The 16,231-nt window shown below is 35.8% G+C and overlaps 2 protein-coding genes across 3 annotated transcripts; both read right to left on the reverse strand.

The window, feature by feature from the left end:
- Nucleotides 1-1,160: 1,160 nt before the first annotated feature.
- Nucleotides 1,161-6,987, reverse strand: LOC111602245 (beta-1,4-glucuronyltransferase 1). The gene is made up of 3 exons (XM_023319237.2): nucleotides 6,192-6,987; nucleotides 2,096-2,867; nucleotides 1,161-1,614 (listed from the first exon to the last, which is right to left on the reverse strand). Exons 1-3 carry the CDS (start codon nucleotides 6,596-6,598, stop codon nucleotides 1,417-1,419), a joined length of 1,377 nt encoding a protein of 458 aa, XP_023175005.2. The 5' UTR covers nucleotides 6,599-6,987; the 3' UTR covers nucleotides 1,161-1,416.
- A 2,594-nt stretch (nucleotides 6,988-9,581) lies between these two features.
- Nucleotides 9,582-13,488, reverse strand: LOC111602327 (septin-interacting protein 1). 2 transcript variants are annotated; one of them, XM_023319329.2, is made up of 4 exons: nucleotides 13,427-13,488; nucleotides 13,246-13,360; nucleotides 10,870-13,190; nucleotides 9,582-10,169 (listed from the first exon to the last, which is right to left on the reverse strand). In XM_023319329.2, the coding sequence occupies exons 2-4, from the start codon at nucleotides 13,352-13,354 to the stop codon at nucleotides 10,038-10,040; spliced, it is 2,562 nt and encodes an 853-aa protein (XP_023175097.2). In that variant the 5' UTR covers nucleotides 13,355-13,360; nucleotides 13,427-13,488; the 3' UTR covers nucleotides 9,582-10,037. The 2 variants fall into 2 exon arrangements, with proteins under 2 accessions (XP_023175097.2, XP_023175096.2); XM_023319328.2 differs by having other exon boundaries at nucleotides 13,246-13,462.
- Nucleotides 13,489-16,231: the final 2,743 nt, after the last annotated feature.

Raw genomic sequence — 16,231 nt, forward strand, 5'->3', positions numbered from 1 at the left:
AAACGATATCAACAGCTTTATGGCTCGGATCCATTTAATCCCAGACGTAATGCCAACTCAGTGAAGTATCCAAATAGTATTAATGTCATATTTAATGCGGATAAATATGTACCCAAATGGTGGGAATTGAACGGAAGGAAGCCTATTTCTGATGATGAAAATATTGCATCTGCATATGCCGATGCTCATAAATATTTTCAAAATCGTGAGCTGATGTCTGATGTATTACTTCACAATGTTATTAACAGATTTTAGCAATATTTATATATTTCAAAACTGATGTAGTTTGGTAGTGCATGAAATATATAATAAAAAAATAGTGTATAAAAATATGTAAAGATACGATTTATTTTCGACCGGCCAAATTAAATTTTATATTAGTAAGTTTAAGTTAGACGGATAAATTCTCCAATATAATTTTCTTCTTATAGCGCCATCTAGTATTTAAAACGCGCAAGCTCTCGTTCTTACCGCCACCTAGCACTTAAAACGCGCGAACTCTCTTTCATAGCGCCATCTAGCATTACGCGCCACATGTTTTATATTGCCATCTAGCATTAATTATGCACAAGCTCGATGCGCTAAATGCTTGCCAGCAGTGTTGCCAGACTGTGTCAAATAAGAGGTGGATTCAAGAATTCAATAAGATAACTGAAAAAAATAATAGAAATACTTATTCTGTGTTTTTTTTTATATACCAAAAACATTGAGTTGGCTTTATTTGACTATATCATTGTTGAATTGTTGAACTATTGAATTGTTGAACTTTTTATAGAAATTCTATTCAAATTGTCATTGTTATTAAAAATATATTGCATTATGTTAGAAATACATTTTAATTCTTATTAAATTATTATATTAAAAGAAAACAAATCATTGTAGTATGTTAGTACAATGTTTTTTATACTTTGGAAATGAAAAACATTTTTATTTTATATTTTAATTATTTTTAAAAATAATTATTTAAGAACCGTTTTAATTACAGCAACAATAGAAAATTTATATACAAAATATTTTCAATAGAATAACGCTTATATCAAATTTTAAAATGGGATTTTAAATTCGTTTTCAGATCAGATTGCATAACATATATATGTACATGCATATTTCTTTTAATTTCAAATTATTTTTTAATTCAATTTTTTGTTTTATTTTTTCTGTATTTAATTTGATTTTCCCTTTACTACCACTGCCAAACTTGAACATTTCAATCTATTTACAGTCTAAATTACACATTAGCTTAAACTATAGATAAATAACTTTCGATAACAGTTCTTGCAGTGCTTTTATTACGATGACTCACAGTTTATTTGCTAAGGGCAGTCTCTTCTGTTATCTTAGCTCAATTTAAAATCTATAAGAAATGTTATATCACTTGACTGCCTGGCTATCGTATGTCTAGATGTATCACTAAGATCACGTCACGCATTTCTTGTTGTGGCCGAAGAGCACGCGATACTCGGGCTCGATTTTCTTCCTAATATATTTGGTCATTTCTCGTGCGTATCTGACACGCTGCGCGCTACGTGTAGAATTTTTAATACCAGGACTGTGGACCAGGAAGGCGGGATGCAGCACATGATACTCATAGCCTAGTAGGCACATAGCATAGCCCTGCAAATGAAATAGGAGAGATTATAACTTCTCAATATAATAAACGTATATATCGATATATCGATCAAATTAGTTCATTCAATGGTCATGTCAAGTTTATGGGGCATATCTCTAAACTAACTAATCTAGAAATAATGAAAATACTATTGATCAGATATTAATGTAAGCTTTATAAGCAATTTGATTTTATTGATTAATGTTATCGATAACTACAAACTACTTGAAATAATACAAAACTTGGCTTCTAACAGATTAGATGGTCTTGTGTTTTGCCTCACTTCCAGTGATCGTGCGTATACTAACACTTACACACACACACCTACATAAACACACTCTCTCTTATGGACTCTGCTATCATGCCTAGAACAGAGTTGAAAAGCATATCTTACATAAGCTAATGTTTTAGTAATGAAACACAAGCTGAATTTACAATTAGATGGTTTTAGATATCCTTCTTAATTCCTAATAACTTAACACTCACCTGTATGCGTTTATTGGACTGTCCCTCCCAGGTGACGCGTTCATCGAATATCGGCTCCGTGTTATCGCTGATGTAGAAGGGCTCCCAGTGTCTGAACTTTTCCTGTCTAAGGGTCATGCTGAACAGTTCAAGTTCGTTTGTGATGCGGGTCGTGTGATTGATCCAATTCTGGTAGCCAGGCACCTTATGGCAAGTCTCGCAGACTCTCGCATGAAAGAGCTGAGCTCGACCCCTCTGCAAGAGCGCCAACAATTCTAATTTATCGTCGGGCACACGCTCCTTCTCCTGTATCTCGAAGACCGGTAAGGGGTAGACTCGTGGCCGCTGATTCGGACCCAGGGCCAAGACACTTTTATTCTGATGCACCATGTCCAAGAACTGCTCGATCAGCCCCAAACTTGGATAGAGCTCGATGTCGCAGGCTAATATAAAGTGCGTGTTGACAGCTCTGCGAGCAATGTTCCGACCCACGTTGATGGGGTACGTCAAATTGGCTTGCACCTTGTACATGGTGGCGCGGTTCTGCAGGTAGGGCGGGGCCAATAGACTGCCATTACCATCCACGCACTGAAAAGGCCAATTCAAGGCCTCGTCCTCATCGAGCGGCACATACTCGGGCATATGCTCATTGGAGAAGTAAATGTGAAAGCTAACGAAGTCACTGATCAGCTCGCTGCCAGGCAAACAGTTTCTCACATATTGAATGGCATCCAGTGTGGAGTTCAGATCATAGCCAGGTGTGTGTATGGCAAAGCTAATTGGTCCTAACCAGCTGTAAAGAGTTTGATTAAACTTGGTATTGCAAACAAGTTGGCTGATATAATAGGAAACATATTGAAATTTGCTCAGACTCTCATTAAAATATAATGATTCAGAATTGTAAGCTTTTACCTTGATTAAACTTTCTACAAAAATAAGGAAATGTTCAAATTAACAATTCGCATTTTTAAAAATTGTTGGATATAACTAAAACCTTATAGCTTTTGCTTTTCTTTGAGCTATTTTATAACCTTTAAAATATCTCGAAAATTAAGAACAATTTTCGACTCATATACAGAAAGAGTCGGAAGCTTTTCATACACTTAAAAGTCCGAATTGCGTATTTCAACAACTTGAATTAAAAACTGTTAAATTGAACTTTAAGCTAATTAAAAAAAAAGAAACTTATTGAATTGGAAAATATTGAAAGTTTTCGATATAATAAACGCTATATTGCATAATGTTTTTATACACTTGTACTTACAATAACAAACAAAATTACGAAGTCTTCAAATAACATTTTAACAGCTCTTCTTTATCCCATACTATTTAATTGGTTATTTTTAAAAGTTTGAATTTATATAATAAGAAAAAAATAAGAGCATTCTTAAGAATTTTATAAGATTTTTTTAAAATCAGAATTATAGTTTTGGTATCAAATTCGCTTTGGCATATACATATACATATAGAACTGATTAAAATGTTATTCAACAATTCATTTCCCATTGTGATGCCCATGCTCCAGCCCAAGCAGTAAGCAGAGCACTTGTTTGTGTAGGTGTGTATGTGTGTGCTGCTTCTAAAGTAATTATTGAAATATACGCGATTCGCAGGGTTCAGTGTATCTCTAAGTGGAGCCGGCTCGCCTAGACCTTTCTTAATAGTTTTAAATGCTATAATTCGAAATCATACATCAAAATTGGGTATTTATAAAATAATTTTAAAAGCTGTTCAGCTTCATCTCATGTTATAAATAATTTTAAAAGCTCTTCAGCTTCATCTCATGTTATTTAAATTGGAATGTTATCACAAACTGCAAATGGCTCACAAAATTAAAAAAGAATTTGAGTAGAATTTGTAGATTAAATAGTAATTATAAAATAACTAATTCCATATATATATATTTTATAAAATAATATTGTCATAAGCTTAATATCATCTCATATCAGTAATAGTTGACAATGAGAATTTTACATTGGGTAAGAATAAGGTACGGTCTAGCCGCGAAGATTCGACTTATAGATACCCTGTACCCTGCTCAAAGCTGCTGTCTTAATAATTCTATGTTTCTTACAAATTTACATACACGTGCATACACGTATACATCGTACACATACATACGTCCAACAAGGCATGCGCAGCGCCCACTGCTGGAGCTGCACTATGGCAAATTAGTTGTTGAATAACTTCTAGAAGTTCGGTTCTACTTATACTATCTTAGTGAAATGAAATGAAATCAAAATAACAGAGCGTGATTCTGACATCCTCATATTTATACAAGCAAAGTCTCTGTAACTTGTAAAGAAGATAGTTCTAAAAATATCAATTTAATTACGATTTATAAAACCTTTATTAATCGACTCCTGTTATTGCTTGAAAAGCAAATCAACATATATATATATGTATTGATTTTAAGGAAATTGTATGAAACAAACATATATACGTTATATATATAAATATTTAAACATATATATATTTGAAGTCTGAAGTCTTTAGTTGTTTTAGCCTATAAAATTGCTTGTTCATATTGGCAAACTATTAAAGATACGAACATGATTAGATCGTTTATATTTTGTGAATTCGGCCACGCCTCCGTCTGCCATTTGTAGACAAGCATTAAAACATTTTCTATTTGATTTAGACTATAAAAGCGTTATCAAACTCTTTTCAAACGATCATAACTTTGAAATTAGAACTCAATTATGTGATAAAAATCATTTTAGGAACCTTTCAGACTTATCTCTCTCTCATATTCCAATAATTACAATTTATTTCAATTTAATGACCTATTGAAATTACCTCGATAATGTTAAAAATCTTATTAATATTGCTGGCTGATTGTTAATTTGAGATTTTTCGGCATTCAATTTATTTGGGCAAATTAATTTATTGTCTTCAATTTTGATACTAATTGGAATTATATCGGAATTGGTACTGATAAAAATCTGAGTATTTTCAAGTTCTATGTCCCCAGATCCAAATGGCCAACATAATTTTCTAATTATTGTGCAATTTACAAAGTCCGGCTATAAAAATTCTGATCCCGATTATTTCTTCGTTTTATCGAATATCTAACAACATTTTTTAAAAGCCGGCCATATGAGTGCAATTGAAACTATTCCTATTTTACTCAAATTAGCAAACCAAAAGAAATTTAAGATATTCGAATACATCCTAGCTGCATCTATCAATCAAAGAACCTCGATATTTATTGAAATATATAAAAAATATTTTATATATAACATATATGCTTAAGCGTAACAGCTTCAAGCTTTTAATATCTTTTACTTAACATTTTATCTAATATATCGACCCACTAGATACTAAATCTTCTACAATTTGAGAACTGTTACTGTAGCGTAGAACAAATACTCAATGATATTATGATGAAATCAGCTATATAAGCAGAAATTATAAAAAAACTCGTGTAAAGTAAAGATTAAAATTCAATCGAGACAAACTGGAATTGGGGTCAGTGCGATAAGAGGCTAAGCAAGAACTGCATAATACTCATTCCCAGTGTAAACGCCGTCAGCTCGAAAATTGTTTTACATTTTGGTATATCAATAATGTAGGTCAACAGTAATCTGCTCGTTAAATTTTGAGTTTTTAACTAAAAAATATTAGAATATACAATTTTAACCGATCTGCCACGCCTCCAGTAAACGTGGACGTATAATTTGGCAGTCCTTAGAAGTCTCGTAGCTTGAGGCTAAGATTCCGAAACTGTATAAATTACAGGGTATTTCCTCAAGCCACGCCCACAAAGGGAAGAAGAACATATATAGATTAGTGACGTTTTCACACACCCCCTATGGGCGTTGGCCCGTCCACAATATATTTCTAATCTTCGGTTATCAACGCAACAATAAATGTTGCAAATTTCAGGTGCGTAGCGATTAAACTAATAGCGTTTCCGAAATATCAGGCGAGGGTGCATCCGATTATGTAATACAAATTTCAAGTCTCAACAGCGGTAACATGGATGGACAGACGGATGGACGGACGGACAGCAAGACGGGCATTGTCCACATTTAATATATTATTTCACTTCCTTAATGCTTGTACATGAATGTCAGGCATGTTCCCGTCGTGAAGGTTGTGGAGCATTACTCACCGATCGGTAACTGTTTCGAGATTATCGAAGAACGTATAATCTCCGTTTGTGGTGTATGTAATGGATTCGGCACAGGCCATGTGACGACTGAGCCGGCCGATAACCAAGTTCTGCACTACCCAATATTTGCCATTCTGAACTTTCTGTAGTCGCAGACGGCGATTGCGACACTTGAGCAGTTCTTGAAGTTCCTGAGAGCGTGGCGATAACCACAAAGTCTCCTCAGTGCTGGGCACAAACAGCTTGGTCACTGCAGCAGCCTTTGACTGGACGTGATGGACGGCCTGTTGCCTGGTCAAGGCAATTGACAATTGTGCTGTCTCCTTCAAATTTAGCAGCACTAGGAATATGACAATCGCGAGGATTAGGCAAAGAAATAGGCTACGTTTACTGATCGGACTAGCCATGGATGTAGATCCTTTTGGGGGTTAGTCTAAAACACAATGCTGGAAACGCGCGTCAAACTCGAATGCACAAAAATTACAGCGATATCATTTGTTATTACACAAACATATATATAAATATATACATATATTATTGAAACTTTACACTTTTTTTCGAAAGATCTTCCATTACCAGCTGAACACTGTGTGCCAAGTACGTGCCTAACCCGAAACCGAGCTGATAATTGGCCAAAAAAGTATTATTTGGCTATAGTTTAGCTGCTTTAGTTGGGTTTTTTTGGTTTGCCTTTGATAAGATTTTATTGGATTAATAATATATAAATAACAAAGCCAATAACCGACTAGCTGACGTTTCACTTCGTTGAAAGACCTCTCTATAATGACCGTCAGCGTCAAGTGAAAAATGCGAACTGTGGGCGCCAACGAATATACTGACTTCATATGAGAGACCCGAGCGAGGATTGTGATAAGAGCATAGTGACGATTGTAATTTTTACGAAAGTCCTAATCTACATTGTGTATTAGCCATCAGCCATTGTAGTTATACGTATAATTCTCTTTTGCGAGTCTGTAGTTTTTTATCGGCATGAGTAGAGGGGCCAAAAGAATGCATCATAATAATTGAAGTTCTTTATCTCTGATAAGCTTTATCTGATGTCTACTGTTTGATGTACGTATTCCTTAAGTGTTTCGGTGAAAACTAATTTAACTAATTTAACTAATTTATTAAGCGCATAGTAGCTGTCATATATAGTTAACTATATGTTGTTTTATTTTTTAAATTCAATTTCATTGAAATCACTTTCTGAAACAATAAGATTATTTTCAAGTAGTATCTTTTGCTTTATATAACTTTTACTGTTCGACTTAGTCATTCCGATTAGATTATTCTGATTAGATAATTAGAGTTAAAAAGAAACTAATTTAATAATAACAAAGAGCGATATGTTGCTAATCGAAAACCAAAAACATTGATATATTATTCATTGTATCTGACTAATATGACTCTGCGGTTTTAATAATCGTCAGAGATTTGTCATACATAGAAATACTTAATGTCTGTTCGATAAGAATCGATCTATCGATAAATAACTCAATTATTCTTTTTTCCTGACAACTTTCTAAATTTTGTTTATTATTTGTAAACTCATTAAGCGTTTACATTGGCATATATAATAAATTTATTTGGCTTATCGATGAACAACAAATTTATATATTTTATATTTTATATTATTTATAATTTTATTGACAAACTTACTTATTTTATATTTGCTTTCCTTCTTATCGATACGTGATAATGTATCGCTAACATTTTAATTTGTATTTTCTTTTATTATACTGAACCCCCTTTTTCTGGCTATTGAATGAACTTACAAGGCGTAAGTTAGTTAGCATATAAGTAAATATGTAATATATATGCTATTGATCAAAAGTAGAAAATCGATCATTTTCAAAATGATCTTTTATAATATTTGGCTGAAACCACTTTCTCAAATTGTCATAATATGATAATATGATAACAGCTAAATGTGGATTATCGATAAGCCAGAACATCATATGATTAGCTTTATTTGACTTCTAGTACTCCAAGTAGACGTTCTTCTCAGTGTTACTACGAAACAAATTGATTAAGCAGACGGCAATTTGTCACATAGAACAGCTTAATGTGGCTTATTGATAAACAATTACGTGTCAACAATTTTGATATGATTAGTTTTATCTGATTTAATTTTCAATGTTAACATTTTACTTAGCCTCGCAACAAATTGATTAACCGAAGTAATTTGTAACATATCAGACCCTTATCGATAACCAGTAACAGATCGACTTCTTCTGTTTGATGTTCACATTCCTTATAAGTGTTAGGGCAAAGCTAATTGATAAGACGCCACAAGAATTCTCAGATATGTGGTCTATCGATAAATAACATTAGATTAAAATCTTCTTGTAATGTTCTCGACATTTTTATGTTGGTTTAATAGTTTATATTCTGTACATTGTTTTTGGGGGACTAGACTATACGGTTGCGATAAGTTAAAAGATAAACTACAATCTTCAATATTTTTATGGAGCGACGGGCATTCGACGGACTTAACTTCCGTTGTTGTTTGATAAATCTAGAAATAAAATCTCAAGTGCCAATCAAATACAAAACAGCTGGTTTCGTGACTATATTCGTGGAAGTATGAAAAGTATGAAATGAAAGAAATGGCAAGTAGAATTTATAAACTAAGTTTGAGGTGTTATATATAATTCTTCTATAAGTATAATTATTATTTCGTCTTCAAAGTACTTGCAAAGTGCAGCACTTATGCCAACTGAGATCTCTAGATTCAAATAGTCCTTTTCCAGAATAGGTTTCTTCAATTTCTTTCGTCTCAATTAATTTAACAAAAGTCCAAAAATCTAGATTTGTTGACCAACATTTCTAGTGTTTGTGGCTCGTAAATCTCATTTTAAATGGTATTGGCCAATACATTTGATAAGGCAAGGTGAGCTCATCAGTTGATGTGGATGGTCTCCACCTTGCTTAATAGATTCAAGGCCTTTTGCACCTTCTTTGGTAATTTTGAAATTTCATTGTTTTTTAAATTTTATCAAAAGCCTCCTTAAATATTAATTTAATTTAATTTAAGCATAGAACATCTGATTCTACTACTGTGATCAAAGTTCTTTAGACATTTATAAAGTTTATAAAAGTTTTTGAAATTGAACTTTATTGAGAATTTTATAAAGTTTTGGCTTAATTAACTTGAGATACGGATTATCTAGAGCAATGCTGCCTCTTCATTTGTAAGCCGAAGTTAGCTTACCGATTCAGCAGTGAAAGTCGATATTTTATACTTTTATTGAATGTACATTCAATATGAACTGATTATAAGCAATATCTGAGGTCTGTCGTTTGTATAACCCAAAATGTGGCAAATGTTTTCTACCTAAACGTTGGTTTTTATTTATTAAAACTTCCACTCATAATTGCGGAAAACGTTTGAAAATGTACATCCGCAATTTATATATATATAGGTCTGTAAATTTACAAAATTCCAAACTGCCATAAAAGCCACCGAGTTGCCTGAGTTGTGGATAGACCAATAGATAGGTGGCAGCAGTGAACAAGTGAATAAATATATAAACAACTAAAGTGCTTTAAGATATGAAGAAATATCATTGGCACACAGAAGGCAGAAACATCTTCAGCGAGTGAACAAGAACACAGATAATGAAAGTGCTTTAAAATATGAACAACTAATTTTGCTACTCGTATTGCTATTCATTTGCCAGGCCGTTGAAGTTGGTCATATAGTTGGCAAATATAAATATCTGTAAATATTACGTATACAATTACAATTTATATTTTAAATATTGGCAATGGATATCGCCACAAATTGAAAGATGTTTAGTGACTCTTAAACAACGATTAAGACTAGTCATTGTGCGACCTCTAGATAATGCCCGTCTGCGCTCTTTCCAATAGTTGATTCAATGCCACAGGCTGCCAATTCGTAAAGCTGATATCGCTCAACATGCAAACGTTGCGATCGATATAGCAAAACAGTTTTCCCACGCGGTAGATCTGAAAAGCAGAAAATAAGAACAAATGAATACATCATTAAATAAACAAAATTAAAAATTATACTATTTAATAAGTAATAATAAGTAAAATACAAATGAAACATGAAATTGTAATAAACCATATTAGCAAGTGACGTATAAATCTAATTGGAATAGCCATCCACAATCCCAATTCGAATCCATTAGCAGAATATCGAAAGTAAAGCTTCGTATGTAAAATTGTATGAATTTCTGATTACAATCCGAATTCATTTGTTGTTTACATTTCAAATTCGTCGAATCCGATTAAAGCTAGCACAAGCTAAGAAAAAAATCTTGAAGTCAGTTTCGAGCTCAATTTCAAATTTGGAATAAACTGATTTGAGTTAAAAAATACTTAAACTAAGCTAATAGAGTCTTAAGGAGTTTATTTTAAAATAAGGAGTTTTGAGTAATTCGAATTAGATAAGCAAATTAACTAATCGACAATTTGAATTTCGGAGTTGTAAGTAATTCTAAATGGATCAGTATGATCATGGTGCTATCCATTGAAATGCATGACCTCAGAGCAGTAATAGAGCTTAGCGCTATTGGAATAAAAGTAGATACAATACGATATCTGTATATAATAAAATATAGATTCAACTGAGTGTTCTAAATTTAACCTAATTCTGGGAGGTTTACACCATCAATCGAACGGAATTCGACTCGCCGCAACTCACCTGTTTGCCCAGTTCCCGTCGTCCGGGCAGTGGCGCAAAGATGATGCCCAGCTCCGCGCATTTCTGCGAGACGAGCTCTTTGAACTCCAGCTGAGCTGGTTGCACCACATCGACAAGCATCACAGGAGTTAGCAAGACAGCAGCAGGCGCCGGTGGCATTGGCGGTGGCGGGGCAGATGTGGGCTGCAGCACGGCATCCGTGGCACGATGCAGCATGTCCAAAGCGCGGCGCAGATGCTCCTTAATGCATGGCTCACGCAGAATCGGTTCGCTCAGCATGCTCTTCCAGCCGGCATACCAGCGCGAAATTTCCGCAAAGTCTGGCGACTGGTTGAGCCAAATAACCAGCACTTGCATCCAGCGTGGAAAGAAATGCTTGTCCAGCAACTGGGCCATATGGTGGGCGGGTATAAGCTCGTGCCACTCCCACACCTGATGCCACAACTCCAGATTCTGCTGTAGCGGATTGATGACAAACTCCGCAAGCACCGCTTGCAGCTTGGGTATGATGTAGCGCAGCAGAAACTGCACGAGCTGCTCCTCAGGAAACGCTGACTGCCACGGCGTCAGCATGGCACGCGCTGAGCGATCCTGCGGTGACCAGGCTTGCAGTGCCACGCCTAGTTTGCTACGTATCTGCGGATAAATGGACTCCTCCAGCTTGGCGCCCAGTATGCCATGCCAGGGCAAAATCCAGCTGTGTATGGGCACAGTATCGGTCAGTGGATCCCAGTCGCGTACGCCGGCCGTCAGGCGTGGCAGCACCAATTGCTCCAGCACCGAATCCAATACCCAGGTTGGTAGCAGTGGCGCCCAAGCATCGAGCAGGGCTGCCATTGGGGCATGCTCCTTCGGCTGCCAGTTGGCAGCGCAGGTTCTAAATGAGGGCATAACGCCTGCCCAGATGAGCGAGGAGTACGGATCGAAAACGTTCCGTGATTGCTGTTCCGTCACCTCGGACTCATCCTTTTGTAGTATGCCACGCCAGCGCTTGATCAGCTGCACCGGCTGTGCGGGCTGTTCAAGGGGCTGCCAATCGTTTAGTTCGCGCTTCAATAGCGGTGCAATGACGCCCGCTGCCAGGTCGGCCAGCCCAAATTCCTTGTACTCGGCTGCATAGTCATGTTGTAGCTCTAGGAATAGGCGCTCCGCTTGACCGAGACTTAGCTCAGGGTTCTCACTAAGCTGTTCGAGGCGAAGCAATGCCGCCTCCAGCGTGTTCATGTGATTGCGCTCAAGCTGAACCAACTCCAGCAGCTGCTTCTGTTCGTGCATCAGCGCGGCCTGTCGATCAGCGCATTCGCGCTCCTCCTTGTCTATCGCTATGATATCCTGCTCGCATTGGCTTACGAGCAGCTGTAGATTGTGTGTCAGCTCCGGCATACTAAACACGGAGACTGGCGTGGGCTTCTCAGCACTCTCGTCAGCAGCCTGTGCATCATACAGCGTTTCCTCGGGAGTAATTTTGTTCTGAGCTAAGGCGTGATAGCCGCTAAGCACGCGACGCTCCGGTCCCGTCATGTCTATAACTGGAACATTACCCAGGCGCTTACTGAGCTTTTCAGAGAGCAAATGATCAGATTTCTTGCCCTTAGCAATAACCTCCTCCACGGACTTGTAGTAGTAGCGTTTGCTATTCTTTTCTCGTGTTTCGCCGCCGCCTTTCTTCCATTTGTTGAGTTGTTCCTTGAACTCTTTGGCCTCCTTGATATCCTCGTCTATCTTCAGCGGCTTGACCTGGCCGCCCACGCTAGCTGCCGTCTCAGGACCATAGGCACCAATGGCACCGCGTCCTTTACGAACGTGCGCTTGCACCGGCTGCGAGATGCCCTGCAAATCCTTGCCTAGACCCTTTCCGGGCTCGTAACCCATTTGCAGCAGAAGTTTAGCGCCTATACCGCGTGTATGCTGCTCCCAGGCACCCACATTCCTATTGCTCGCTATGTGCGAATTGTGTCGCAGCCCTGCTGTGCTATTCGATGACATTGTCGGGCGATGCGGCTGCTCCTCTTGCCCTGCCGAGCTATCAGAACTGTTGGCATCACTGTTGTCCATCAACTGTGCTTGTTTGCGTCCAAATGAGGGTCGCGCCTCGTCGCTGTCATCCGCTTCGCTGTCCTCCTCATCGCTGCCTGCGTTCTCATCTAGCAGCTGCTTCTTCTTCTGCTTTTTACCGGCTTGTTGAATGCCGCCGGCAACGAAATTCACTGGTGCAGTATAATCTTTGGGCTTGTTGGTGGAGCCGCCGCCCAAACCACGCCTGCCACGTCGACCGCTGCTTTCGCCTTCGCCTTCATTATCACTGTCATCAGCCCAAATCCCTGGAAAATACTTAAGTTTAGTACAATTTAGTTTCGCTTAATAATTTTTTCATACCATAAATTTGTTGATGCTTGGTGTGACGTCTGCGTGGCCTATTTATATTAAACTCATTGTCCAAATCGTAGTCTGTAATCTCAAAACGTTCGTATTCATTGTCGGACATGTTTAACTGACATAAATAAAGCGCAGAATTCTAACAAAGTGGGAAATAAACAAAAACGTTTAGCTGAATTAACTTTAGTGTTGTAAAGCGTTGCAAATAGGCCACTATGTTAATATAGATATTTTCGTGCAAAAAAGTTTTTTATGTTTGCTGATTAAAAATGTTATGGAAACAAGCTATATATTTTTGAATTTAGAGTTTTATTATTCTAATATTTTTGTCTGTTGATTAAAAATTCTTTATATTTTATTAATTTACAGCTGTAAGATATTTCAATGCACGCCATGTACCAGCTGATAATTTGTCTAATATACCTTTTTGAGATAGCATTGCCATTTTGAGTATAACAGAATGTTCACAGAAATCAGATTTTATAGTTCATTTGGTCATAATATTATTTATATATGTATTCGAAAATTTATAAGGATTAATTTTAATTATACATTTTACTATAAGCTTGTCTTAAAGATTATTTTTTTTAACAATAGACAGCACATCGTGCCATTAAACAAATGATACAATTGTTGATATTTGAAGTTTCTTTATTAGACTTTAGATACTCCTTAAACGCATATAATATTTTAAATAATATTTATTCAATATCATATAATTCATTTTTCAGTGTTTTAATTAAGTTCAGTTAAAGTTTAAATTCTATTATTCCAAAGAACGTGCTCTATTTTATTGTTCTTAGTTCAGCGGAATCGAACCAGTTCACTTACTCACTAAAGAACTGCCGCACGTGCATTACGATAACATCACATTCTTCTCAATGTTCTTGTTGCGTGCGGTTCGTTGTTCGTTTTTGGCGCATACAAATTGTAACAACGCGAAATCACAGCTGCGTAAAGTGCCAACAATCAAAGTAAATAAACATATTAAAATAATTGCTAACGACAATTAGGCACAGGCCGCACCGCAACATCCTCTCGTGTTTCCCTTGTGTTCCAATTAAATAAACTGTATATAGCATTTTAATATTCGTTCAACACACTTGCAAACATTAAGTTTTAATTGAATCTAAATCAAAAGCATACACAAATACAGCTAGCAAAACAAAAGTGAAATTAACACGTGCGTTCAATATTGTGCTCCCAGTTTCAGCCCGCCACAGATTATACCCAGTTGCTTTTTCTCATTTTCGTTGATTTTTTTTGCCGGCGTTGAATTTTTTAAGGCTGGCATTTGATTTGCCTTTGGATTAACTGTTAATTAAACAAATAAGTAACAACAACAGCAACAACAACAGTAACAACAACTACTGAAGAGAAAACAACAAAATGGTGCAGGTAAGATAAAAATAAATGTATTAAAGACTTTACTTTAAATAACAACAAATAAAGTTAAATTTGTGAATAAGTAAATATTAGTTGCTTTACTAATGAGGGAACAAGTTCTTTTTTTAAGTCTAAACTAGAATCAAGTTAAAGAACTTAAATAGAGCAATACTACAAGTATAGTAAAGCTTCCATAAATGTAAATTAAAATTTTTACTGAAGTTGATTAAAAAATTGATTAAAAATTGTAATTATTTGCATTGTTATAAATTACACATATATTAAATTTTAAAAAATTGATTAAAAACCTAAATTATTTTTATTGTTATAAATTACATATATATTGCATTATATTATTAATTTCAAATTTAATATTTATTTTAAAATAATTTTTACAATTTAGAGAATATCAGAAATGTAAGCCGGACAATAATCGACATTATTGTGGGATATGGCTGGTTTTATATGAGATATCTATTATATTTCATAGCTATATAGATTCAATACATTTTATTAAATTCAAATTCTTGGACTTCAATTCACAAAAAGCTTAACAATTTCTACAAAAATGTTATGATTATTGTAAAATACATGTTACAGTTAAGTAGATTTTCTTTAATGCCTCCGTATGTAATTTACAATTATATGTTATTTATTTTTATATTTATGTTAAAAATATGTAAAACGTTGGAGTTGAATTAATTATTAAAAACATTAAAAACAATATAATATATAATAATAGTATGACAACCAAATTCGAACATAAATTAATATTTATGTAATATTTATATAAACGAAGAATTTTCCATTGTGATAGAATATTTATTTAATGAAACTTTCTATTTTATGTTACTCAACCATATTTATGTTTGGCCCATTTTGTCTACTTCAAATTTTTGTCTATGGCCTACTCGAAAAACTATCTTTAGTTTCGATTATTGCAGCTTTTCTCTTTGACTATTCAAAGGAAACACTAGTACGCAATAGCAACTTTAAACACCTATAAACCTAGCTTTAAAACCAAGCGCTTTGGCCTGGACTATTCACCATAAAACCCTTAAAAGTCAACCTACTCAACGAATTCAAAAACAAAACCAAAAAAGGCAAACTCTTCTCACAATCGGACTTGAAAACTTTTCACTTTTTCCCAACCAACCCTCCCCCCGAGCAGAATGTGCGCCCGTTTCCTGACCTTTGACGTAACTTTGAACGTTCGCCTTGCAACCCCAACTGCGAAAAATCCTTGCGTGGGGTATCAACAAAAAAAGAACAGAAAAATATTGACTAGCTATGCAGTTTTTCCCACCCCGCTTGCACTGTCCCAAACAGGAATCAACAACAACAAGAGCAGGAACAGCAACCACCAAAGAGAGAAAAACGAGTTAGCGCGGCAACGCATCGAGATCAAAATTTGAAAAATCCAATTGGAAACGTTTGGCTGTTGCAGGACACAACAGCAGTTCCAGGACTGGGAAAATTGGCCCATTTGGCCCGTTTCGTCGTACGCCCAGGCCTCCTCCTTAATGAACACGAAACGTTGCATTTAGTCAATTTTCCAACCACCATCAATGAGGAGAAAAGCGGCTGCCAGAGCACATAC

Source organism: Drosophila hydei, unplaced genomic scaffold (genome assembly GCF_003285905.1).
Source record: "Drosophila hydei strain 15085-1641.00,03,60 unplaced genomic scaffold, DhydRS2 tig00000149-arrow-pilon, whole genome shotgun sequence".
In the NCBI taxonomy this organism is placed as follows: Eukaryota; Metazoa; Arthropoda; class Insecta; order Diptera; family Drosophilidae; genus Drosophila; species Drosophila hydei.